The sequence below is a fragment of the Takifugu flavidus genome, chromosome 19 (genome assembly GCF_003711565.1).
Source record: "Takifugu flavidus isolate HTHZ2018 chromosome 19, ASM371156v2, whole genome shotgun sequence".
In the NCBI taxonomy this organism is placed as follows: Eukaryota; Metazoa; Chordata; class Actinopteri; order Tetraodontiformes; family Tetraodontidae; genus Takifugu; species Takifugu flavidus.
Genome location: NC_079538.1, coordinates 10280893 through 10307113, shown reverse-complemented (window position 1 = coordinate 10307113; position 26221 = coordinate 10280893). Strand labels below are relative to the sequence as shown.

Below are 26221 nucleotides of genomic sequence, written 5' to 3'. Positions count from 1 at the left end.
CCAGAAAGTAGAAGAGATAAAAAGGCATTACATTTACATTACATTAACTTAAAACAGCAAAAGATTAATGTTGAAATTTAAAAGAGAAACAATGACTGCCCGTGATGTGTTTTTTTAATTTGAATTTCGATTTTGCATGTGTGCAATAATAAATTATATATAATGTATTGTGTTAAGCTTTGCTTGTTCCATGTTCAGTTGTTGAGCAAAACTAGTTTGGGTCCATATCAAAAGGTTCCCTTTTATAGCTGGAGGAAGATTTTTTTCAATAAATATCAATGTTGGCCTGTGACTTTGTCCCAGTTTTGAATTTTGGCCCACTGGGTATTTGAGTCTGATGTAGAGAGAAACAGATGTTAGTTGGCCCATTCTCCCCGGACAGGTGTGTGCGAGCGCATGTGCATGTTTTTAGCTTCAATAAGGGGTCCCAAACAGGCCAAACCAAAGACATTTTTTAAAATGATAATATTCAGTTTATTTCAGCTGGGACTTAAAATCTGCAATCCTCAAATCGTGGTGCCTAATTTCGAGTCATATTTACAAGATTGTCATATGTGTTGCCTTTAAGCGAAGTATTTAATATCTATATTTTTTTATATTTCCTCTTACACAAAGTAAGAGTTACTGGGCCTTTGTCGCGACTTTTTCTTTAAAACGAGAGCCTTACACAGCTCTACAGGTAGAGGACGCTGCTGTGCAGGAAACATCTCTCTCTCTCTCTCTCTCTCTGTCTCTCTCTCTCTCTCTCTCTCTCTCTCTCGTCTCTCTCTCTCTCTCTCTCTCTCTCTCTCTCTCTCTCTCTCTCTCTCTCTCTCTCTCTCTCTCTCCAGCCTCCCAGTGGTTACAGGGAGAAAAGATGGCACCTCAGAAGTCCAGGCTGTCAGGCTCTCCGCCCGGCTCCTCGTCCTGCGGACAGCGGCGTGCCGCCCTCTGAGGTGGCCCCCAGACCCCCACCCGCCGCCGGACAGAGAACGCAGCAGGGGAAGTATCATTTTTGTAAGAGCCAGACCTGAAAACTGTGGGCCTTCGTGTAGCATTTTCTCATACCCTGCCGCCTTTTCTACCCCGAACATCTGCACATCCAGGCGGCTGCAGACTTCTCCGGTAGCATCGCTGGTTTTTTTCTTTTCTTTTCTTTTTTTTTTTTTTTTTTTTTAATTTTTATAAAAACGTATAGAATCGCTTCAGCTGCTGCCAAATCCGGATTTTGTTTCAATAAAAGAGACTGGGAAGATAAACATTCTTATTTCATCCAAGCGGATATCAGAAGAAGATGAGGTAAGCATGCGTTGTAATCAAACCGCAGATGTGCGCGTCATTATAGGATATCAAAGGATATGGCGAGATTGCGGGGAAACTGCGTTTAAGCTCCCCTCTAACGCGTGTGCATGTGCCACCAACACAAAAAGCACATCTGAAAATCACGCTTAAAGGACAGACAGGTCACCTGTTGGCCGATATAATTTGAGACTTTAAGAGGGCGGTTTAAACTCTCTCCTTGAAATTGGTTCTGACTTGAGTCACGTGGTGGGCAAGAGAAAAATACCTATGTTGTCATGGGAACCGGATTGCACGTGCAGAAATGTTTAATTATGATGCCTAATTGCGACACGGTGTGTAAATGCGAGATTTCCAGAGGGAGCACATGTGTTTCATGTCTGCCATGAACACCTACAATGCGTGTGTGCACGCAGGCAGATATCCGCGCACGCGCGCACACACCTTCCCTGCCGAGGACCAATCAGTTGAGCGCAGCCATCATCGCAGCATCCAGACAGCCAAGCGTCTCTCGGTGGATGCGAGCCCTGCTTTCAAACAGCCAATTATGTTAGGCCTTGTTGGCAGGCGCCAGCTGAGCAGCCAATCAGCTGTCTGAATGCTCTTACAAAGAGGTGGGTGTGGCACCAGCCCTTGGCACGGCTTCAACTTGACAGGAGGAGCCCTGAGCTCAGTCTTAATTGCTTTTGGCACCAAATTTGGCGTGCGTGGGAGTGGTTTTCGTGACCCAAGGTCAGAGGGGATTGTGACTATGAGCTGTAGGTCAGGGTTTCAGCTGCTTTCCCCTAACGACATGTAAGGTTTCTATAGGGTGGTAATGCATAAATGAAAGTGTGCAAGTGTCAATCAAACCAGAACTGTTTATGTGTATAAAATCAAGTAAAATCAGTATGTTTCCTTTAAAAAATCTTCTATTATTGTGCTGCTTTTACCACCATTTACTTTTTAGTTAAAGTAGTAGGATGCTAAGTTGTAATTTATCACCAATGTTTGTGCCACAAGCCCCAGCAGGGTTATGAGACTATATTTAAAACAATTTTAAAAGGAACGAGATATCTGTGGTATCCTAAACTCCAAGCTCATCCTTTTGCTTTAACTAAGCTTTAGATATCAGCACAGCCTTTACAATGCATCATTTTTGTGATTTAAACCCTCATTTGTGTTAAAATGGGTGTCTGTGTGCTTATTGGAGGTGCTCTGTAGGTGGCAACATAGACTGAGTCACCGCCACGAGCCAACACATCGCAGAGCATGATGGATGCACGTGTGTCTGCTCACCGTGAATCTGGCTGCACGCCTGCCCTGATGCATGTTGGTGTGGGGGGTGCAAGCAGCTGTTTTGCGTGATGAGGACTGATGTGCGGACGACACAAGCTGCAGCTCAGACGTGCATTATTCAAGGTCAGACATCCAGCAGGCTCAAGGTGAACAGGAGGAGCTGTGGTGTTTTTAGCTGCTCCGGGCATCCCTGTTTTTGAGGACGTTTCTTTAAATAAGACTTGAATAAACAAAGAAACCCTGTCTGCTGCTCATTTGTCAAGCTTAAGACGCAGTATTGGCTTTAATTATCTGGCGTCGCAATTTGTGATCTAGTCTGGGATCTGGGTTGAAGGATGGATCCCTGTCTCAATGGAGCCTGGACGCCCGATTCTTCCTCTGGTGGCTGAGCTTATAATCCTGTCCATCTCTGGCAGTATCGATCCAAAAGCTGTGTGAAGACTTTCATACCACACACACACACACACACACACACACACACACACACACACACGTATATAATAAAGATGGCTTTAGAATGTAGGTTTATCCATTCCAGGGCACCATAGAGACAAAACCGAGCTACATTTTAGCATTCGTAAAGACAGTTAATATTCTTTTATAAGAAACTTTGGCTGGCACTTAGCATCAAATGTTTCCATGTTCCATACCAAAATGACACATCTGCTGGTGTTTACGCTCCACTGATGAAGCTTGACCAATGTGTGGTCCTGCCTGCGGTTCCGCTGCAGCCCTCTCCTCCATCGGCGTGGACTCCGTTGTGCTCTGGAAGGGAATCATGAGTGACTATCGATCCAGTAGCCTGACTGCTGGCTGATGGGTATTGACAGGAACGGTTGGTGGTGTGTGTGACCCATATGAAAAGCCACATTAATAGTAACTGTGTGCTAAATTAATGGAGGCCGAGGGTGAAATCAGTTACTCAGATGTGCACGGGCGAAATGCTGAGGCAAGAATCATGACTCAGGTCTGCAGGTGTGAGCTGTCAGTGAGGTCACTTTTAGGCAAAGTTACAGAGTTAATGATGAGGAAAGAATTTAATTAAATCAGCATCTGGTGTTCAAGAGAACATTTTTTACATGTGATTTACCACTAAGACCATTAACAGATTGTCTCAGCTCTGCAGAGAGCTTTATTGGGTTTGCTGTTGTTCATCATTGATTCAGCTTCACGGCTGGATGCATCAATACTCCACAAGCGGCAGTCATTGTGCTGTCTTTAGAGGGTGCGGATCGCCCTGCAACTCCTGCATTTGTCGTCTCAGCCAAAACTTAACTGCAAAGGAAACGCAGAGTTCAGGACAGTGACTGTGAGATATACCAGGTTTTAGTGAGGCTTGAACTTCCTAATTACTATTGATTGTTTTGTGTATTACGGTATTTTTAAATCTGCAACCCAAAACCTGAATGGATAATGATAACAATCAATATAAATATGTTATCTTGTTTTTATTGCAGCTGTAAAATATGTCAAGCAGTGCTGCTATTAGATGTATAGATTTAAAAAAAATCTAAAATGAACTATAACCCTTAGTCTTTTATCACAGCAAACATATGTGAGAAGGGAGGCAGATTAATAACTGGTCGCTTGTTGTGTAGTTTATCTGCTTATGTGAGGAAAAAATGATTGGATTGACAGTGATTATATCCCAGACTGCTGAGCAAAACCTCTCAATACGTCACGTGAAGGCTTGTCAAATGAAAGATGTGGCAGAATTCTAAAGGAAATGCCCGCTCGCTCGTGGCCTCGTGCTCTGTTGCTTCTGTAGAGAAAACCAGTGCATTCTGGGTGACAGCGGGGTAATTTATGAGTCATAATTATGCACGCTAAGGAGTAATAGTTGATTGTATCATTGTGAATGAAATGGTAAATGGCTCCCTGCTCCATTTCCCGCCTTTGTTTGCCTTTTCACTTCGTTAAAGCTCCACTGCTGTAATTAAAACGATGATCGTGTGTGTGTGAGTTTGTGTGTGTTTGTGTCACACATTCATCCGCAGGCCTGAGCGGATGAATCATGGCAGAGGACAGGAAACGTCAGACATCTTTAATATCTTCTGTGTCACACCTCTCGCATTCGCTTCTCCACCTCATGCAGGATGGGCGCACACACAGGTGGATTGTGGGTGTTTTAGGGGATAAAGGGAAACAGGGAGTCAAATTGGATTATGCAGAATGACGTCCGATTGGATGGCAAGGAATTCATACAGCACAATCTGCGTGTTGTTGGGATACTGGCTCATTTTCCTTCCAACATTATGGATTAAAACTGAAGCACTTGGGTCAAAATGCCCGCACTTAATCTTTTTTATGTACAGCAAATAAAATCTAAACAACTGTAAAGATGCATTGTGCAGAAAACTAGATATTTGATGCCAGAAAAATCATTGCACTCTTTGAAATGGGATGCAGTCATGGTTTTGCTCTTCTTGTCTCATCTCAGGCTTAAAATGCCAAAGCTACACAAAGCAGGACTACATTTCATCCGTGACCGTGATTAAACAGCTGCAGAGTCATTTTCTACAAACTGAGGTTCGTTTCCTCCGTGTTCGTGACTCATTGAGGAGGCTCCACTCCAGGAGCTTCCAGCAAATCATGTGTTTGTGTCACATAAACCTTAATTTAAAAGCCCTGGCGGCATTTCAGCCTGTGGTTACACATGTAATCGCATTTCACCAAATTTCATGTCCCTTTCCTGCAGTTTCTCAGCAGCCCCCCCCCCCCCCAACTTCCATCTTTGCTTTGTATGAGTCACTCCGGAGCTCCATCATGTCCTCCTGGCTCTGCAAACACGCACGCACACACACACACACACACACACACGCATGCCCTTGCTTACACATGAGCTCATGCTGAGTGTCAAACAGGCCGTCTCTCCTGCTGTATGCTAATGGGAGGCTAAAACTTGTCCGAGCTCTTTCACACTCCAACACACCGCAGAAATGTAGGTGTGTGTTTGAGGATTAGTGCACAATCTGCCGCTGTGTGTCTAACCTGACAGAGCCGGTGGGAGGGGGGGATGGGCCCGAGAAGGCTGGTGTCCTTTCACCCCTCCTCTCCTCTTGTTTTTGCTCCCCCTGCAGTTCTTCTCCTTCCTGCTGAGACGGTTAACTCTGTCCCTCTGTCCATCTGTCTGTTTCCCTCCATCAGCCCTTATGTCAGCTGCTCCACCTGTTTGATAAAGTGTGTTTGAGAAAAAGGGAAGCACAGACTTTCAGGTGCTGCTGTGTGTTGTCACGCTGTAATGGTTAAACATTGAGCTACTTTGTAAGGTTTAAGAGTTTAAGAGAGTTAAAATACTTCGTAGGAGGCATTCCCATGTATTGATTTAAAGGTTTAATCTGCAAGGAAGTAGATTTTATTTGGCTCAGCTGAGCAATAAAAGCTTTTGCCTTCTAAGTCGCTCTTATTTAGAAGCATTTCTGGCTTTTAGAGTTGACAAGACGTTCAATTAGACTTATAAGTAATGTAAATGGGTACCTATGGAAATTAAGGATTTTCTTAACCTTAATTATTACTTTTGTCGAGGATTTCTCTTTGCTTTCTGGTTTTAGTTTCTTTGCATACATTATCCCATTTTTGGGATAGATAATTGGGAATGTAGCATTGACAGTTTCCATTATTCAGACTGCTGTCATATTACAGCGGCTGCTGCGGTTATTGTAGCGAGGACGATGCCGTTCAGCGGCTGTAATCAATGAAACTGTCCCCCAGCCAAACACAGCAGGACAGATGTGGCTGCTCTGGTGAGCTGTGCTAGAAAGAGACGTACAGTAAATATAGGAGAGATTTTTGATCCTGTAATGTTGTAGAACCAGAGGATTAACATCTCTCTTACACACACACATGTTGTATATAAATGTATAATCTGGTGTATGAAAAGGCTCAGATGGCAGATTTTATTATGTTTTATTGACCAGAGGTTAGTTGAATATAAATTATTTATTGCAATATTCGTTATTTGTTATATATATATATATATATATATATATATATATATATATATATTATATATATATATATATATATATATATATGTATCTGTCTGCCCCTGTGGCCAATTTTAGTATAAATATTTAGACACTAGCTGTGTGATGCTTGTGATGTGCGTGTGTGACCAGGACTCCACCCCGGCCTGGCACGCCGCCTTGAATCATGTGCGAGAAAATACGGGAGCCATCAGATGAATTAAAAATCTGTTGCTCCTCCTCCTTCACCTCCCTTCCTCTCCTGCCTTTGCTTTAGCCAATCCCACTGACGGGTGTGGAGGCGCGGGAGGAGGGGGTTGGTGAGGGTGGGGGGGTGGGGGGGAGGACCAGCAGCCTTTGAGGCTTCCATCGCTCTCGCCACAGCTGGGAGGGAAGGATGGGAGGAGGAGGGAGAGAGAGGGAGGAGGTAATCCAATGAGACAGAGAGAGGAAAGGCAGTGCGAGGGCAACGCCTCACAGCACTCGGAATCTCTCTATCTCCATCCTTCTCTCTCTCTCTCTCTCTCTCTTTCCCCGATTCTGTCCATGAAGCATAAAAAGCACTCGACTCTCATCTCCCATTCATTCTCTCGGTGTGTTCGAGGGATGTGACTATTTTTCCAGCCTCACTTTTAAATGTTCTGGCCATTCGTCAAGCCAAACGATACATTTCTTCTTCTAATCCTCTGTAGGATTTTCAGCATTTTAAAATTCTTATTGGTTTTTTTTTTTGCCTTCATCCAGGCACCTTTGTTCTGCTGACAGCTGCTGCTGCTCATTGAGTGCTGGTGGGGAAATAGGTTAGTGTGCCTGTTTGGAAGCAGAGGTGATTGAATGCTCTGTGCACGGAGGAGACCAAGAGGAGGGGGATGTTGTCTTCCTGTAGCCCTGTGAGCTCACGGCAGAGAAGGTGAAATTGGGATGCTGCTGCCGCTCAACTCTGACCCCTCGAGAAAGTGTCAGCTGTGAAGTTCAGGTCAGGAAAAGGTCCGAAAGCAGCGTTCATCGTTCTTTGGCATTTTGCAAAACGGGAATATGGACATCAACCTCCAGTCGCACCGGTTCTACTTCCCCCAGATCTACTGTGCTGAACCGGGGGCACAGCCGCAGCTGACCGAGTTCAAAGTCAGGTAGGATTCCAAGTGCAGATGTTCTCCTGAGCCTTGCTTCTCTTTCAGCACAGGATGTTGCCTAGGATGCTCCCAGGACGTACAGCATCGGGATTGTGTCTTCATCATCCCCAGCTGCTCCTGCTGCTGCTGCATTTGAGTGTATGGGTACTGTGAGTGCCTGGTTGCCCTTGCAGGGGGATGGGGATGCATGCTAATGTATAAGCTAGCTGTGCAGAAAAGTGTTGGACTCCTGGGATGAGCAGAGGGCATTGATGGTCCACAGAGGTGCCTGCCAAGTTTGGACAGAAGGGGCGATAGTGCAGCGTTTGTGTTATATTAGCTGTCCATCGGCTGCTTGTGTCTAACCTCTGTGGCTCTTTTGTTCTCTGTGTTTACGCCTCTCTTTATGTGGCCGCTGCTCTTCCTCTCCTGCCAGTGTTGCTTGTTGCTCTGCCGACGCCTGCCGTCATGGCCGCCCGCGGAGCTCTTGAAGACGCATGCTCAGAGGAGCAACAGCTTTCCCCGCTCTTTGTCTCGCGGAGACGTAATTGTGCCAGATGGAACTGTTGCACTCAGGCACGCGGGCAGGCTGGCTCGCTTTGTGTGTCAGTCACACCATGAAAATATCACGTTTCAAGCTGAAGACAGCGTCGAATGAATGAAAAAGTGCCTTCTTACATCCATTCTTTCACCCATACACATCCTGCATTCTTGAGTAGCCTTGTGTGTAGTACGTTTTACGACTCTTCCTCTTAACACCTCTGATGGTTTTAAAGGTCTCAGCCAGAGTTTTGCTCCACTAAGCAGCTTGTATTCTGGCTGCTGGTCCGTCCAGGCTTTGCAGGGGGCTGATGGGTCAGTGTCACCAGCTGGCTGCATTTCCTGATGTTCCAACCTGTCCTAACAATGAGGTTTCCTTAAAAAAAATCACCGTTTTAATCCAAGTTTTCAAATACAACAGCATTAAGATCAATTGGCCAGCACGCTATGCAGGAGTTGTCAGTGGTTTTAAATATGCTTTCAATTTATTCATTTGTTTTCATATTTGAATGACAGATATAAATCATAAGGGATTGATCCAATGCAGCATCGTTGAAATGACCTTTTTTGAAATGCAAATGTGTGTGTGTCTGTGCACTGCAGCAAAAAAACACTAGTCTCACACCCGTCTGACTTTGTGTGTCTCCTCTTCGTCTTATGGAGATAAAAACACAAGCCAGATATACACATATAATAAACACTGACCAGTCGGGGCCTTTAAGCATCACTGGTTTCCAGTTATTACTGAGAAAATGAGGATTTAAATGCACAAATGTAAGATATTTAGTTTTCACTGTAGCCCAGAAATTACTCTACCAGTAAAGCTAAGTGGGGGAAAATAGGGTCGGTGATGGAGAAGGAAATGAAGACAGAGGGAGAAAAAGAGGAGAGGAGGGAAATGAGATGAGAGATATACTGTAAAAGACTGGACGAGGGGGGATGGTGAGAGAAGCAAGGCTAAGCAGAAGGAAGAGAGAGAGGAAGGGGAAATGAGGAAGGGGAAACAGGACGTATAGAAGATAGAATTAGAGGAGAAAAGAGTGATTGAAGAGCAAATGGAAGAAAACACGAAGATGGTTTTAATGAGACAATTGAAATCTGTGTGAGGGACGCAGGGATATAAGCACCAGCCTGGTGCCTCCATGGTGACCAATGTAGACTCCATGGTATAGCCAAATAACCATGACAACCAGTGTTGGCCAATCAGTGGAAGCACAGTCGCTCGGAGACCATGTATGTGTATGTGCAGAAGTGAGAGAGACAGAGAGGTTCTACAATCGTCCAATATTCCTGAAAATATGCTGTTTTTTGACAGTGTTGTATCCATTTTGTTCAGAAAGGAGTCACTGCAAAGATGTTTTTTTTCTACGTTTTAAGGCATTTTTAAAAAGAGGGAAGGCAAGTCGTTATAATTAAGTCTTAAATAAGAGCCTGTCACTCAGCATGGAGCAGCAGTTGCTAGTCTGCGTCACTCACAAGTCCTGGATACCATGGTGGAAGTCTTCAGGTTCCTTCTGCCCTTTAGGAAGACCTCCTTCAGCTCATCCGTGGCAACAGCGATATCGTCTGTCAGCTTCTCTGTGACCCTCACAAAGGATTTCAGCTCCCTCTTTTCCGCTTTAACTTGAAAGCCTTTTTTAAAATCCAAGAGAGGCCATAATGTGCATTATTGCTGGAGGATGATGTCTTCCAACAGCAGGCGAAGGCCTTCTGTGTTTCAGGATTTCTCCGTGGCTGTGATGCAAAGTCTCGGATGTACGTTAATGATGGAATCCGGCACGCACGTATGTCCAGTCCTCGGTAATTTGTGAGACGCTACTGCTCGTGGAGCCAGCTGACTAATGGGGAACCAGCATATTTAAAAGACTGGTGTACTTACAGACGTGTGTTTTGGGTAGACTGACAGGTCCTACTGGAGTCTGCGATGGAGAGCACTTAAGCTAATAGCCTTGACCGAACGCTCAGCTGTAAAGTGGATCACTTGTACGCACGTCTGCGCTGTTTTAATGTCTTTGTGCGTCCGTGTGTGTTTGTGTGTCGGCTCCTCTGTAAGCAGCAGCACAGAGGAGGGAGACGAGCGGCCTCGGGGAACCGACCACAACTTTTCCTTCATCCTTTTGCTTTCAGCTTCACTTCCCGAGACAACGTTTCTGAGACACTTGGAGTGTTGATGCTCACACTAAGTCTTGTCTCTGCTGGGGAATTTCACCCTCTGCTAGATGGAGAGGCATGTATTTTTAACCAACCCCCTGCTCTTTGCCGGCCGCTCTGTCTCGCTGCCTCTCCACATACATCTTTCTGCCTACACCATTACCTGTCCACATTCTTATGACTTCATTTTCCTCTTCTGATTTTCCCAATGGGGTCTGAAACAAAAAACCTCCGCATGCATACAGAAGTGACTAATTTATGATGTTTACAGTAGAACGCATAGGACAGAGGAAGCCAGGGGGTCCAGACTGTATTAAACATTCCAGTCTCTTCATGCTAATTAAGCTGAAATCAGGATCCCCACAAAGGACAGTAATTATTGGGGAATGTCTGGTTTCATGCAGTTATTGAAGCTTCTAATCCCACACAGAAACAATAACAAGTCATAGCTGTGGTATTTTGTTACAGTGTCCATGTAAAGGATCGGTATAACCGTTTATTATTCATGTCCGCTTGCACTTCTGCTTTATCTCGAAATGGGGAGCAGTTCCAGGAGCATTGATAAACAAGTCTGTAGACGGGGAATCTGTAGAGCTCCTGATCAGAACGTTACAAAGGTGAAGAGGTTAAAACTTGAATTTGTTAACTGTATGCTCAAATTAAGATTCGGTAATGAGCCATTCATTTTCTTTTGACATAATATTTGATTCCCTGTTGCTACTAAGTACGCTAATAAGCTTTCCATGTGATGACAATGTTCTGTTATCCAAAACATTCTTGGTAAAAGCTTCTTGTCAGTAATTCCAGATGTCTAAAGTTTCAAACCATCCCTTGATTGTTAAGGAATATCACAACACCCCTGCAGGTTTTTGCATTAATCATTACTGCTAGTTAGCCACTGTTAGCATTGGAACATTTATTTCCTAATACTCTGTCCTTGCGTGCACTGGGAGGTTAAAACTTCTCATCTGTCGGTGCCTTATCAAATCAGCTGCGTTCGGTTGCACTTAGTTCACAGCTGCTTAACTTGTTCACGGCTGCGGTCAAACCATCAGGGTCTATTGACCGTCTGTTGTGTCTGCAGAGGCCTCTGTTATGTCAGAGGATTTGTCAGTCTGTGTAGAGGCTGAAAGGACCATCCGAAGACTAAATCCTCCAACTCTCACTCTCTCAGTTATTTTCCATTCTTCTCCCCTCTAATATGAGCCATGCAGGATCCGAACGTTCTCTATTTTGATTTCAGATGATCAAAAATGACCGTCCTCTTCAAAGCATTAGCATGTGGCAAAACCAGGCAATTCAAGTGGGATTTCAAGCCATTATTGGCCACACATAAAAGTTGTGCAGCCTCTCATTAAGCCACCCTGCCCATGAAGATTTCCCACTGTGGGGCAGATTTTTCAGTGTCTCAGCATGAACCCCTGGGCTGGAGGAAACTCTTAAATACTTTATGCGGCCATGTGAAGCAGCAGTAAAAGAAAACTCATCCTTTCTAATCTCTCGCTTCTGGAGTTAAACCATAAAAAGAGTGATTTTCATGGCGCCGGGTCGTGGTTTTGGCTCTTTCGCACCCACCCCCAACGCATGAACGCATGTAGAGACGCAGCAAATTGTTATGAAATACGGTCCGAACAGTCTGCACCGACTGCCTCGGAGGCAATGGGACGCACAGCGGTCCACAGCGACACACACGTGCACGCATGCTCATGAACTCACATCGATGCAAGCAAATGTGCTAAATTTGCTGCTGCAGCCACTCAGCAGTGGAGAACTCAGGGAAAAGGCGGGACGCTGGGCCGTTTAGTTGCAACGAGTCTAATTATCCACAGTATCCAAATCTCAGTGCTTATTCATGTTTTCTTTACAGCCATATTTTCTAGGCCAAGCGAATGTTCCACTCCAGTTGTCTTGCTGGAAGATTATCTCGCTCAGCAGTCCACACTAGCAGCGTGCGTGCACGTCCTGCTTATGTGTGTGTGTTTTCTCTCAAGCTGGACACACACAATCAGATGCAAAACACTTCTGATGATACGAGACTTTGACTAATTCAAATTCAAATTCCCATTGCACAGAAGGCAAAGGCTGCCATTTACGGCATTCCTGAAACCAAATAATTCTCTGGAATAATCGTTGCGTACCGCTTCCATCTGAGAGATCATTAGATATGCATCATATCCAGAAGTATCTGCTTGTTTATTATAAATCCATTGCTGGTAGTCGACTAAAAAGTCGAAATATTTTGCTGCACACACTGGCATGTAAACTAAGCAACCATATTCAATGGAGGCCAGCTATTTTTAGATTTTTTTTATTTTCCTTTGCGAGTTGAGGAATTTACCATGTTTTATAGCTGTTTGTATTAGAATTGAACATGATGTTTGAAAGTGCTGTCAGCACAGGCCATTTATTTCTACTTCAGAGTCTCTTGTTTTTTTATTGCTCCCTGTGCTTCATTTTTTCTCCCGTCTCCCCTCTTCGCCACCAAAACCACAAATACGCCAGCAAAGCTGCTTATGTAACTGGCCTTCAGATTGTTTTCCTGGAGACCATCTTTCATAGACCCATGCAAACACATGATTACGTCTCTAACAATTTGGTGATTCATAGCAGAAAGACAAACCTGTGCCGGCCTAACGTTGCCACGCATTCGCTGTGTAATCATCATAACATGTCATTTTCCTCGACAAAAGTGTGGCGTCCGAGTTCAATATCATGTGATTTAATGGAAACAACTTTTCTTATATAAGAGGACATTTCTTAGCAACATTGCAAGATTTTTGCTTAAAATTTGCAACTCAAACCTTTGAATTGATATTTGATAGAAAGCAATGTTTGAGACAGTATATAAAGAAATAATGTGGACATAGAAGCAGAAAATTAGTACATTTATGCTTTAGCTACATAAATGCAACGGTTTATATATTGTTGTTATTGCCTTCCTGTGCTCCTTCATACCACTAGATGGCGCCTTACAGAAAACAAAAAAAGGACAAAAGTCTCTTTTTAAACATGACATCAGCAAACATGATAGCAAAGATGTGAATATTCTGCCTTATTGATGATTGATACATATTACCATAACCTCTTTTTTTTCTTCTTGTTCTTCCTTTTGGCTGCAGCTGCGGGCCAGCTTTCCAAACTGATGCTAGAACAGCAACTGCAAAGCAAATACAAGCTCACAGTTTTAAAATGTCATTATTAAATGGAAAGGTTTTGCTAAAAGGAATCAACATCCTATTTTGTGCATTAGCCCCTGTTCTGTTGCCTGTTTCAACAAAAATCTGCTGTCATCATTTAAAAAATGAAAGAAATCTGATTTTACTGGGATTGAGTTGTCAGGTATTTTGAGAAATGAGAAAACTAGGCCACATACTCCTCTGAAACCCGACTTTTCCTTCTGCGGCTTGTAAGCATGTCATGTTCACGCACGGTAAATTCGTCTGAATGCCATTTGATCATTCTGAGCTGCCCGAATATTTCTGCAGAACAAACAAGCCTGACATCCAAAACAGAAGGTTTCAGAGGATCAGCAGCTGCTTTCAGCCAGTAGTTCTGCATATTCCTTAGTTGTAGTTTGCTTAAAGTCTCAGATGGGAGCAGAAATTAATATCATTTTAGCAAAGTGGCTCCTAATGACGCCAACTGGCCCCACCTGATGGGTCGCAGCATCGTTTAATGGCAGAAAAGACCCCGTTTCCGTGGGAGCCGAGGTTTAACTCAAGCTGAGCCTCATCGCCAATGTAGCTTATAAATGTTTAAGCTGTCAGCTGTTCTTCTCTGTGTTTTATGAAGCTTTGATGTTCCATGCAGATGATGCACGCCTGCATATGCAAGTTTCATGGCGTTCCATATTTTGGCCAGTCTGTATGCAGTGGATTCTCCTGCATTTTCCTATAAACAAAGCAGAGTTGGGAGAGCGTGCGGAGGTTTGGTGTTGGGGTTGGTGTATTCTGCAGGGAAGAGCAGAGAGTGACAGCAGCCAAACAGCCAAACTCGAAGCTAAGAGTCTGGAAATCCAACAGCTGCTCATTGAGGGCTCTGCTGCTGTGGTTAATGATCAAATAAAGGCTGAGGGTGTCACAGTTGAATATGGAAGAGAAGATTTAGTGCACAGTGACGCCTCAGATGCATCATCTGCAGGCTGACAATGTCGAGCTCTTGTTCTGGCTTTAGCAGCAATACTGGATAATCCATCAAATCAGAACATTTTGATCTCCTAATGGCGGCTGCTGCCACCCTCTGGCAGGTTTCCACCCAGCGGGGAAACGTCATCAGACTGTTGATTCTTGTGGATTGTGTCTGACTAACCTGCAGAGACACATTAGAGGATGGCGGCTCCAGATCTGATGGCCTTATCTCAGTATTACCTTGATGTGTTCGCGTGTTGTGGGATAAGAGAGCGTTAAACTTTAGAGCTTCCGAGGTTCCGAAGACCATTTGATAGGGATTCATTGCTCTTTTGGGTCATTTTACGTCCCTTCATTTCATCCGATGGTGACTTCTGCAGCCTTCATTCCCACAGAGAGCACCGCGCATCCTGATGTGCACGCAGTGACGTGTGCGGTTCTATTTCAGATCCTCCTTTGTTAGCCGCTGCCCCGAGGCTCCAGAAAAGCAGCACAACGGCTTTGATATTTGCAACGGCTGCAGGGCGGCGTGAGAGCAGCTGCCTGCCTGCTGCGTAGATTGAGACGCGCATCGGGCCCGCTGACAGCACAGATTAGTGTACGAGACAGGCTGGGAGTGACACGTGCACAGGCTCACATGCTGACAAGTGTGTTCGCACCGGGGACGACGAGCACTCATGTGAGGCCGAGGGAACAGACACTTAAGGTTAGAGATGTAATTGCCGAACACTCTGACTGACACGGAGCCGTGTTTGAAATTGTGGCGAGTCGTCATCAAAGTGCTGCTGATTCACCACGAAATGAAAGCTAACGTTGACCTTGAACTTGTCGCGCTGTCCGGGCCATTCCTCCACCCCCTGCCCTCTGAGGTCATCAGCATGGAGGGGGGTCACAAGGCTGATTATGCTTCAGATTTCATCACTTATGTTTCCGGCTGAAGCTTGTTTCTTTTCACCTAAAAGAATTTTCTACTGAGTGTCCTCAGTATCTTATCTCTGCTTTCATGGTCCACGGCTCTGATTTCCTGATCTAATCTTGGATCCGGAAGAAGCGACAGAGTGTGTTTAATGCTCTCTGACGGGAAATTGTGAGGGGGATAAAACAGGTTGATGACGTGGGGAAGGAGGTGAGAGTGACCCAGAAGCATGTTGTGGAGGTGTGAACACTGAAAAAAGAAAGTTTTAAATGGCCATGGTGTGTGTGTGTGTGTGTGTGTGTGTGTGTGTGTGTGTGTGTGTGTGTGTGTGTCTATTTAACATAGGGAGATGAAAGGAACCCTTGATGATTCTGTGCAAAATGAATAATTCATGTGTTTATCGCTGCAGACCATCATTAGTGTGACCTTAGCCAGACACACAGATGCGTAAACTCGATAACTCAGAGCAAAACATAATGCTAACGATAGCATAATGTCAGTTTAAGTAATTTGAGCTACAAATCAGGGCACTGTGGGATACTTTAAAGAGTTGTCGAGAGTTTTTTTTGGTGTGCTGCTGATCCCTCTGGCCTCTAAATTCTCTACCATTGATGCCATTAATTAACATGTGCCGCTGATTTATCTCCTATGCTGCATGTATTAAGACATGTGACAACTTTGTTTCTTGGAAATTGATGTCGCTGGTTATTTCACCCACCGTTATGATCATTTTAAATCAGGAAACGGAAAAAGTGGTGGTGTTGGTAGCCAAAGAAGGAAAAAAAATGCATCAAATGCAACGTATGCGTTGGAAACAGGAAACTGAATTGAAAGTGAAATATGTTGAGGGATGAGCTCAAACCGTTGGTGGTTTGCAGTGCAACCTTTTCATTGGGTGCAGTGTTCGCTGTGCAAAATAGCAGTTTTGAAAGTTGAAAAGGTGAGTGAGCACATTTTAGAGTTGCTCGTGAATCCCCGGTGTCAGACATCCTGAAGAAGAGACTCAGTCTAAAATGATTCCAAAGTAGTTCTCTGAGATTTCTCTGTCTGTCCCTGTCAGCATGAATCTGCTGCAGACCAAAGAGGAAGGTGTTTGGAGTGTGTGTGTGTGTGTGTGTGTGTGTGTGTGTGTGTGTGTGTGTGTGTGTGTGTGTGTGTCTATTTAACATAGGGAGATGAAAGGAACCCTTGATGATTCTGTGCAAAATGAATAATTCATGTGTTTATCGCTGCAGACCATCATTAGTGTGACCTTAGCCAGACACACAGATGCGTAAACTCGATAACTCAGAGCAAAACATAATGCTAACGATAGCATAATGTCAGTTTAAGTAATTTGAGCTACAAATCAGGGCACTGTGGGATACTTTAAAGAGTTGTCGAGAGTTTTTTTTGGTGTGCTGCTGATCCCTCTGGCCTCTAAATTCTCTACCATTGATGCCATTAATTAACATGTGCCGCTGATTTATCTCCTATGCTGCATGTATTAAGACATGTGACAACTTTGTTTCTTGGAAATTGATGTCGCTGGTTATTTCACCCACCGTTATGATAATTTTAAATCAGGAAACGGAAAAAGTGGTGGTGTTGGTAGCCAAAGAAGGAAAAAAATGCATCAAATGCAACGTATGCGTTGGAAACAGGAAACTGAATTGAAAGTGAAATATGTTGAGGGATGAGCTCAAACCGTTGGTGGTTTGCAGTGCAACCTTTTCATTGGGTGCAGTGTTCGCTGTGCAAAATAGCAGTTTTGAAAGTTGAAAAGGTGAGTGAGCACATTTTAGAGTTGCTCGTGAATCCCCGGTGTCAGACATCCTGAAGAAGAGACTCAGTCTAAAATGATTCCAAAGTAGTTCTCTGAGATTTCTCTGTCTGTCCCTGTCAGCATGAATCTGCTGCAGACCAAAGAGGAAGGTGTTTGGAGTGTGTGTGTGTGTGTGTGTGTGTGTGTGGTGTGTGTGTGTGTGTGTTGTGTGTGTGTGTGTGTCCCAGAGTGTGCTGTCAATTCAGAAGCGGCTGATTTATTCATGTCCTATGGAGAAAATAGTTAATTTTTCAGTGAGTGCTGGAGTGCGCTACACTATACTTCTATATTTGTGCTATACATGTGAGAGTCTGAGTGTGTGTCCCATAACTGCCAGTCAAAGAACACCACTTTTTCTTTTTCCCACAGCTCCTCTCTCTCTCTCTCTCACTGATTCCGCTCTCTTTTTTTGCTGAAGTCTCTGGTACTGCAGGAACCTCATTTATTCATGCTCCCGGGCCTTCGATGCCATTTTCAGCTGCTTGCCAAGTATTCCTTTTTAAAAATTAACAGTCTTGACAAGTTAAAGAAAATAAATTAAACACATCATTGCCCCGCTGATGCTCGGGCTAATTTCTAATGTATGCACAGCAGAATGACTCAAGGAGTGTTATTTGTACCTCTAATTGCTATTTATTTTCTTCTGCTTTGTATGATTTAAATGTCAGAGTTTGAATTGGCCCCCTAACGTTCTCTGCTTTAAGCTTAAGGTCCTTCTGTGTGTCACGTGATGCTAATGCTAGCTTCGTAATGTGCGCCCAGAGGTTATGCTTATGATTTTGGCTTTACTCATAGACAATAGTACATCATTTTCGCTGACATCAGAGTTCCTCAGCAATAAAAATAAATGAATAAATGATTTTTGTAATATGGAAAATGCACGTTTAATGCTGAGCCTATATTGCATATCATACAAGCACAGCTGAGACTTTTCCCTCAGTATTTGCTCTCTTTCTCTTGTCTGACGCAGCTCTTTCACTTGGCCTCAGGGGTTGAGCCACTAATTTTAGCTTGGCAAAGAGGCGAAGACACAGATGGGACGCTTCTTCTTAATCTCATTTGCAAGTCAAAAATGAGTCTGCGTCTCCCCTCCGTGTTTTCCCGCCTCACGCTCTCCCACCTTGATCTTTCTATTTCACCCCCTCGACAAACACGAGACAGATCCACAGCATACTAATGTGAGTGCGTGTTTGCTGTTTTGGCCTACTGGGGTCTTTTATGGGAGCAGAACTGCGCCTGATGCAGCAAATCATTTGCAAAGTCCTGTTTAGTGTTTGTATGTGTGCTTAAAAAAGACCTCATTGAATGACAATGATTTCCTCTCGTTACGTACATGAACAGATGCACTTGATTACATTTGGATGAGATCATTAGTCCAGCATTGGATTAAGAGACTCATACACACACAGACACAGTAGCTGATGTTATGTATTCGGATAAAAGCAGAAGCAATAATCAGGCGAATTTGAGTTTTAGCAACATGGAGGTACTTGAACACTGAAGGACCTGACCGAAGGTTTCCTCTTTTTCCCAGTGAGCAGAGCATCTGCCAGGCGAGGGCCTCGGTCATGGTCTACGACGACACCAGTAAGAAGTGGGTGCCCATCAAACCTGGACAGCAGGGCTTCAGTCGCATCAACATCTACCACAACACTGCCAACAACACCTTCAGAGTGGTGGGCGTCAAACTGCAGGACCAGCAGGTGTGTGAGGAGCGGCTCTATAACACAATGGGGGAATAACCTCTACGGTTTGACCGGAATGACCATATTTGGTCATTGTGTGGGGGAAAGACATCATCTCTTCTCTCTATATTTTGTTAATTTTATCAAACCATGTGTAAATACTGAATGTGGCTGTTTCCTCTCAGGTGGTTATTAACTACTCAATCGTGAAGGGTCTAAAGTACAACCAGGCTACCCCAACCTTCCACCAGTGGCGGGATGCCCGGCAGGTTTACGGCCTCAACTTTGCCAGCAAGGAGGAAGCCACCACCTTCTCCAACGCCATGCTGTTCGCCCTCAACGTCCTCAGCGCTCAGGATGGAGGTGATTGTTTTCACACTGGGTTAATATTTGCTGAAAAACGTTGCAACGGGATTGTTTTAGCATTAGTAGACGGACAACTGCCTTTTGGGGAAAAGGAACATCTGCAGCAACATAACAAAAAGAATGCGCAGAATTAAAGCGAAGGTAAATTAGCGCACTCCTGGTTTCAGTCTGCTGTCTGACAGCAGGCGGAAGGTAACTGACCACTGATCTCTAATATAGCAGCCAATCACATCAAAGAATGGCAACATTATATAAGCAGCAGGAGGGAAATAAACCTGAGCTTCTCTCTTTCTCTGCTCGGTCCAGAAAGAGGGACATATTTAGGCATATTCCCCTGGCGGTGATAGGGTTTGCCCATCCTGATGTCAGCAGTGTGCTGCCCCCCCACCGGCCCCCAAGTGAGAACGAGTCATTGAGAGGATCTTCCCTGGGGGTTTTGTGCTTAAGAGCAGATCTTTTTATCTACCTGACGATGCAGGAAGGGAAACAAAGCAGCTCGAGTGATGATGGGGGGGGAGGGGGGGGGACTCACACCGGACATGTCGAAGATGCAAGCAGACTTCAATGAGACGGTAACTCTAGATCTCAAACACACCCACTCTCAAACATGAGGCCTACCCCAAATATTATATAGGTGTGCGCCCTCTAGTGGTAAGAAGTCAAGTTCTGCCAATTTCAAAACAATATCAATGGACATGCAGCTGCCGGGTCACCTTTCACACACTGATATTCTTTAGCCACGTGCATATATCAGCGCGCTGCCTTATTCATCTGTGTGTGTGGCCCCAGGCCGAGCATCCTCCAGTCAAACCCGACCTTTGAAAGAGTAGCCGCGGATGCTCGCCGCGCTGCTGCCGCTGCCTGCAGGTGTGTGTTACATGAAGATGACAGGTGATACTGCCGACGGCTGGAGAGGGGGGGCTAAAAACAGAGGGGTAGGTGAGGCACGAGAGAGAGAGAGAGAGAGAGAGCAGAGATGGAAGGCGAGGAAGAGGGAGCTAAAGGTGAGAGATGGTGAGCGGCGAGTGGGTCTGTCAGTGTCTCTGTGTCTGCTACAGCCGGTTCCTCCTCTTCAGCATCTCATGTAGGTGTTAAAGCAATTTTTCTAAAGTTTTTTAATCTTTCTGCCATATAAGATAGAATGACAAGTCGAGGCAATATACATACTGCTTATTATGGGATGTTTGAAAGAGTTCATATATGCCTGAATGAAAAATTCATAACTGAGTTTAAATGCACTCATTAAGTCAAAGCCCATTCTATCAGTTAGAGTATCAGTTTCAAGTACAATAGTAGTAGCAGTAGTAGTAATAGTAGTAATATAATTAGTAGAAGTAGTAGTATATTTAAAATAAGCCATGAACCTCCTTTAATGTAGATTTATCAACATGGGGACCAAAAGGTGTGAAAACACATTTGTAACAATAATTGTAATGGCAGTCGAGTGTATCTGTTGATCTGTTGCTGAAATATTTATCACAGGCTGTAATTTGTGTGTTACGTGTGTGAGTCTAAGGTGTCAGCAGGTACCGGCTTGGTCACTACGCTATTTCGGGGTTTCTGCCACTTGATCAACAGCAGCCATTATCGCCATGGCCTGACAGGATCATCGTTACTGAGCCTGAGACGATGGGGAGGAGAGGAGCTGGGAAACAATCAGCTTAAATTAGACACAAAGGGGATAAACGGAGGAGAAAAGTGTCTCCATCTGATAGCCAGTCGCGATCAGCATTTAATTGGGATCACAGATCAGCAGATAAAAGTGTCTTGTTAATCCCAGGACTTGAAACCTGGACTGATTTAGAGGATAAACCTCCACGCAAACATAATAGGAGCGCAGGCTTGATGAGTTTTACTATCTTGTCACTGGCTTGTTGCTCAGATCTTTGCTATTGATTAATGATGTTTCTCTCTTTCCTCACCACAAAGCTCTCTGAGATGAATCTAATTATTTGGATCTTGTAAAACATCTGCTTCCCTTAAATTCCCTCAGATTTATCAAAAAGATCAAATCCCGGAAGCAGAAGTTACCTAAATCCCAGAAATCATCCTGTGTCCAATTTCCAGACATCTGTTTGGAAGCTGCTCACCTTTCATGTCATGTCATCATGGAATAATCCTCACAGGACACTTGAATCACTTTATTCTGAGCACAGATGATCGGTGGCGTGCGGCTCCAGGCACCTCTCTGCTGTGCGCGCTCTGTGTAATTAATAGTTTTCATGCAGTGCGTGAATCCACCCATTATTTCATGTAATTTGGATTAATATGCTTCTCGCCGCACATTTGCTCATTACAGAACAAAGAGGATGTTGATAGTTAATTGGCTCGACACGGACACATTTTAATTAACATTAAGTCCTCATAATGGATTATTACAGACAACATCACTGTCTCTCTCTCTCTCTCTGTTTGTCTCCATCTGTAGGTCCATCTGTCCAGCGCCCGGTGCAAAATGGACCCACCTCAGATGAGGTAGAAGCTCAGAGAGCAAGGTGAAGACTTTTCTAGATGTTAAAGTTAATTATCACCCGTCTGACCTCCGTAGCAACAGTCGAGCAATAAAACAGAACTCGGCAACACAAACGGAGCAACACAGAGCTGTTTGGGACCCCTCTATTTTAAATAAGACAGCTTTGAGACAAGAAACAGAGGCAGGACAAGCAGGACATGAGAGATGGGATTTTAAAGATTAAACATGTCAGCTGTATTTATACGTGATGAGACGTTCACTGTCTGTCTGACAAACGGCTACCCAGGAGGCTTCTTCTATTACCGAGCCAGTTGTTTGACTTATTTGGATCTTTCGCCGAGCCATCCCCAAACCAGTGCCTGAACTTTTGGTGAACTCAATCCAGATGTGTCTTGGATTATGTTAGTGAGCGCAGGCCCACGACAGCCTGTCACACAGAGACCATCTGAACTCCAGCAGCTGACATAAGCACTTGACTGGGCGTACTGGCTTTTATTCCTGTTGTCATTCTTTCCCCTTTTGCCAGCAGCGGTCAGATAAAGATGTCAGGCCTCAGAAGAGGGTGAAGCAGCTGTTTGTTTTCTGAATCGAAGGACCCTTCTGGTATGCAAAATGATGCCCCAGGCAGTTTAGGCTACTGTTCCTCTGTATTCTGGTGCATCCAAATTCCATGGCTTTGGAGAACAAATACAAAGGCACTTCCAGCTCTCACTCATGAGGATTCCGTCTGTGATTGTAAGCTGAGATGGAGCGCTCATGCGTTCGCGGCTGGAAATTAATTTGACTCGTCAGTCGTAGCTCCCCGCAGTTTCAATTGAACACCCTTCAATCTAATTGTCTTGCGCTATTGAGCTCTTTTGGCTGCTCCTTGTATTTTGATCCATGCAGAAGAATTGGTAAGATGTTTGTCTCCTCCTGATCTGACAACAGGACAGCGGTGCTAAGTAGCTTTATTCCCGCCGCTTGTCCTGTTGTCACATTGAAGAGGGATTCTGTCCTCTGACACACAGCCGGAAAATCGCATTTCCTCCCCGTGAGTCGCCCCTTTCCTCCCTCGCTCTTCCTCCTGAGTCATGACAGCTCCGACTGGAGGACGGAGACGGGAGCAAAGATGAGCGGAGCGCTGATAGGAGCTGAAGGGTGGAGAGCGGAGGCGTGCGGAGATGATCGAGCGTGTGATGCGATTCTGGACAGTTTCGGATAAAAGAAGGCAGCGATGTAGAAGAAGACTGTGGAAAGTCTACAAAACTGGCTCTCAATACCCACACAGGAAACAAAGCTATGGAACAAAACAGTTGCTCATCCAGGTTTAAATGATCCATAGAAACTTTACTGGGCGAATTCCTGGATTTTGAGCCTTTGGTATTGCAAGAAAACATCTGTCCCTTTATTTTTGATGTGGAAGAATGACAGACGAGAAATTAAAAGTTGCCTTCTTGTCACTGTCGCCTAGGCAGATGATGGAGCAGCAACAACAGATGCAGGCACACATGGAGCGGGAACGACGGTCTTCCAACTCAGGTACATCAGATAGACTCAACCACAAATGATTGCATCCTTATTGTTGCCATAGTTACGCACCAGGTGTATGTTGATGCAGGTGGGTGAAGCAGGATTGCATTTGTTTTCTCCCCCTGCAGGTTCTCCTTTCCAAGGACACCCCGCTGTGCTCTCTGTGGCCCCCCCAGTCATACCGCCTCCCATGAACATGGGTGGTCCTCCTCCCCCTCCACCCCCACCGGGACCTCCTCCTCCTTCGGCGGGGGCACCCCAGCCTCCTCTCCCACCTCCACTTCCCATGGGTGGAGCAAGCCACGGGGACGAGCCCCCCGCCCAGACGGGCCTGGCAGCAATGATCGCCGGAGCCAAACTCCGCCGTGTTCAGAGGGTGAGACACCGGATTAATTTATTTATTCGAGGAAGACCTTAACTGTTCCAGGCAGAAATATGATCCGTCAGTTACGGGTAATTTCAGATCGTCTCCTCTACATTTCAGCCCGATGACAATTCTTCAAGCGGCAAAAATGAAGTGAATCGAACAAGCGGAGGAAGTGGAGGACTGATGGAGGAGATGAACGCCCTTTTGGCACGAAGGTCAGAGTGGTGAGATGACAAAGTCACTTTTACTGCCCGAGTCTTTGTGTCCAAACATCAAGATTTGTCTTCTCCCCATCAGAAGGAAAGCAGCTTCAGAGAAGCCGGAAGACAGCCAAAATGTGAGTGAATGTGACTGGAATAATTACAGTGTAATAAAATATGCATGAGCTGAATAGGATTTAACCATCGGTTTGTTTTGTTTTTAAGGATGATCCAAATTCTTCATCACCGAACAACCGAAGTGGTCAGAATGCCACAGGTGGGAAAAAGATGTGTGTCTATGGGTGTGTGTCAATAAGCTGCTGCCTCTTGACCTGCCTGGCGTATATTTCTCTCCTCTAGATGGCGCAAAAAAGCCGTGGGACCGGGCAAACTCTGCAGACAGGTCAATGGTTTCCAGGTGAGAGCTGGAAGCTGCACAGCTGGATTTTCCTCATTGAAATATTACAATTTATACAGATGTTTTTAAATAATTTTTTGATATCCAGGGTTCGGCCCGGTGGGGGTGGAAGTGACTCAGACATAGACTTTGACAGAATGAAACAGGTAAAAATGCGAGCAATAGCTTTGCAATATTAAGAAATGCGTGAGGAGCAAAGTTGAATGAGTTTTTTTTGTGTGTGTGTTTTTAGGAAATTTTGGAAGAGGTCTTTCGTGAATTGCACAAAGTGAGGGACGAAATCCTTGATGGTATGTTAAATTTGCTTTATAGCATGTTTGTTGACTCATTCATTCTGATTATTACAGAAGCAGAACAGCGGAGTCGAGTTCTGATTCAGCACTGCGGCCACTAAGTTGCCCTAGAGACAGAAAAAATATTCAAGACATAGAAATTGAGATATTTATCATGTATAAAACATACAACGAAAGTAACATGTCATAATTGTAACAGTGGAAACTTTCAAAATACCTAATAGGTCATTAAGATATTCAGTTAGAAGCACACACGCGTGATATTAAAGTGGTTATTAACTTTATTCCCATGTCTTCTCCCTGTTTGCAGCCATTAGAAACGAACTCAGCCGAGTCAGCACAACATAATTAACACTCCTCGACGTGAAACACCTTTTTTTTCTGAAGTGTTGCCCCCTCAGCAAGCTGCAGTGGTCCTGAGCAAGAGGAGGGGATTGAGGACCAGAGGCCCAAACTGTGACATCTACTCATCCTGTCCAGCTGTGGTGTTGAAGCAACGCAGCAATGTTGCTGTAACACCTCAGTCGTGTGTGTAGCGTTTGTGTTTGCAGAGGTGGATGTGAATGGGACACACTCTCGTACCGATTACTCTTATTTCATAGACTTTTCTATCTGCGTGTTAGCCCAGCCTGCCCCCTCTGTCCTCCACCCAGAAAACCCACAGAACAATGGAGAAAACTGTCACGATTTTGTTAGTTTTGAACACTTTTTTTTCAAATCATTGCTATCATTTTCATTGTTCTTATCAAACATTTTTACAATTGCCGGTGTAATGTTATTATGAGTCGTGGTAGTGTAGTGAGCGCAATAGTAATAATGAGGAAAAAATAATGAGGGAATGATAGTATTGAAGAGTATAATTGCACATTGTTTTACTTTATGTCAGCTTTTTGTACTTTATATATGGTTACTTTCCTTTAAGGTTTGTTCTGGATGCACTTGAAAGTCATCCAAAAACATCTTGTCATTATCTAACCATTTCTTTTATGATTATATATATTTTTATCCTATTTCTGCCAACACAGCTACAGTACATGTGGAACCAGAAAAACACAAAGGGTGGAAGAATCTTCTTTGGATATTGAAATCTTAGAAACTAAAAAAATAAAAATGACACCAGAGTATTTGTGAACATGTTGTTAATGAAATGTTTATTGGCCGCGGGGGTATCGTTAAGTATTGTTCATTTTAATTGCATCTTTTATTACAAAGTGCTTCCTGGTTTGACAACAATAAAAAGAAACATGATTTTAAAATGAATAAAATAAAACTGTGAAAAAAGTGTTGATAAATGAGACTGGATCATCCTTTTGTCTGGTTTTAAGTCCCTTATGGTGCTTTTAATCCCACTGTAATTGCACTTTTGGAGAAATGTGAAACATCTGAGGTGTGTCTGTACAACTGTATCATTAGAATCTAAAATAGTTCTTCAACGCTTTAAGAATTAGACTGAAATGAAGAAGTAACCCAGCAGTACATCTCTTGTAAAATTAAAAGAAAAAAAAAAACTCAATTTAAATGCTTTACCTAATCCACTGGATGCAAATTGGCTGCTGTATGATTAAAATGAGTTCCCTTTTGCTGTTTTTTTACATCATCCAGCAGTGAAGATATTTACATTATTTCTAATCTGCATATTCTTTAGAAAACTACTTTATGTAAAGGTAACCTAAATGCATTCCAAAGGCTGGAAGATTGTGAAAAACTGGATTAAAAGATGAACATTTAATGAATTT

At 44.1% G+C, this 26221-nt stretch overlaps 1 protein-coding gene across 4 annotated transcripts; it reads left to right on the top strand.

The window, feature by feature from the left end:
• The first annotated feature begins 827 nt into the window (after nt 1-827).
• Nucleotides 828-25777, top strand: evlb (Enah/Vasp-like b). 4 transcript variants are annotated; one of them, XM_057016171.1, is made up of 14 exons: nt 828-1278; nt 2471-2679; nt 18706-18874; nt 19042-19219; nt 21651-21717; nt 23149-23216; nt 23336-23583; nt 23692-23789; nt 23872-23911; nt 24000-24051; nt 24135-24192; nt 24281-24338; nt 24425-24482; nt 24796-25777. In XM_057016171.1, exons 3-14 carry the CDS (start codon nt 18740-18742, stop codon nt 24831-24833), a joined length of 1098 nt encoding a protein of 365 aa, XP_056872151.1. In that variant the 5' UTR covers nt 828-1278; nt 2471-2679; nt 18706-18739; the 3' UTR covers nt 24834-25777. The 4 variants fall into 4 exon arrangements, with proteins under 4 accessions (XP_056872151.1, XP_056872150.1, XP_056872149.1 ...); XM_057016170.1 differs by lacking the exon at nt 2471-2679; XM_057016169.1 differs by lacking the exons at nt 828-1278; nt 2471-2679 and adding an exon at nt 7010-7651.
• Nucleotides 25778-26221: the final 444 nt, after the last annotated feature.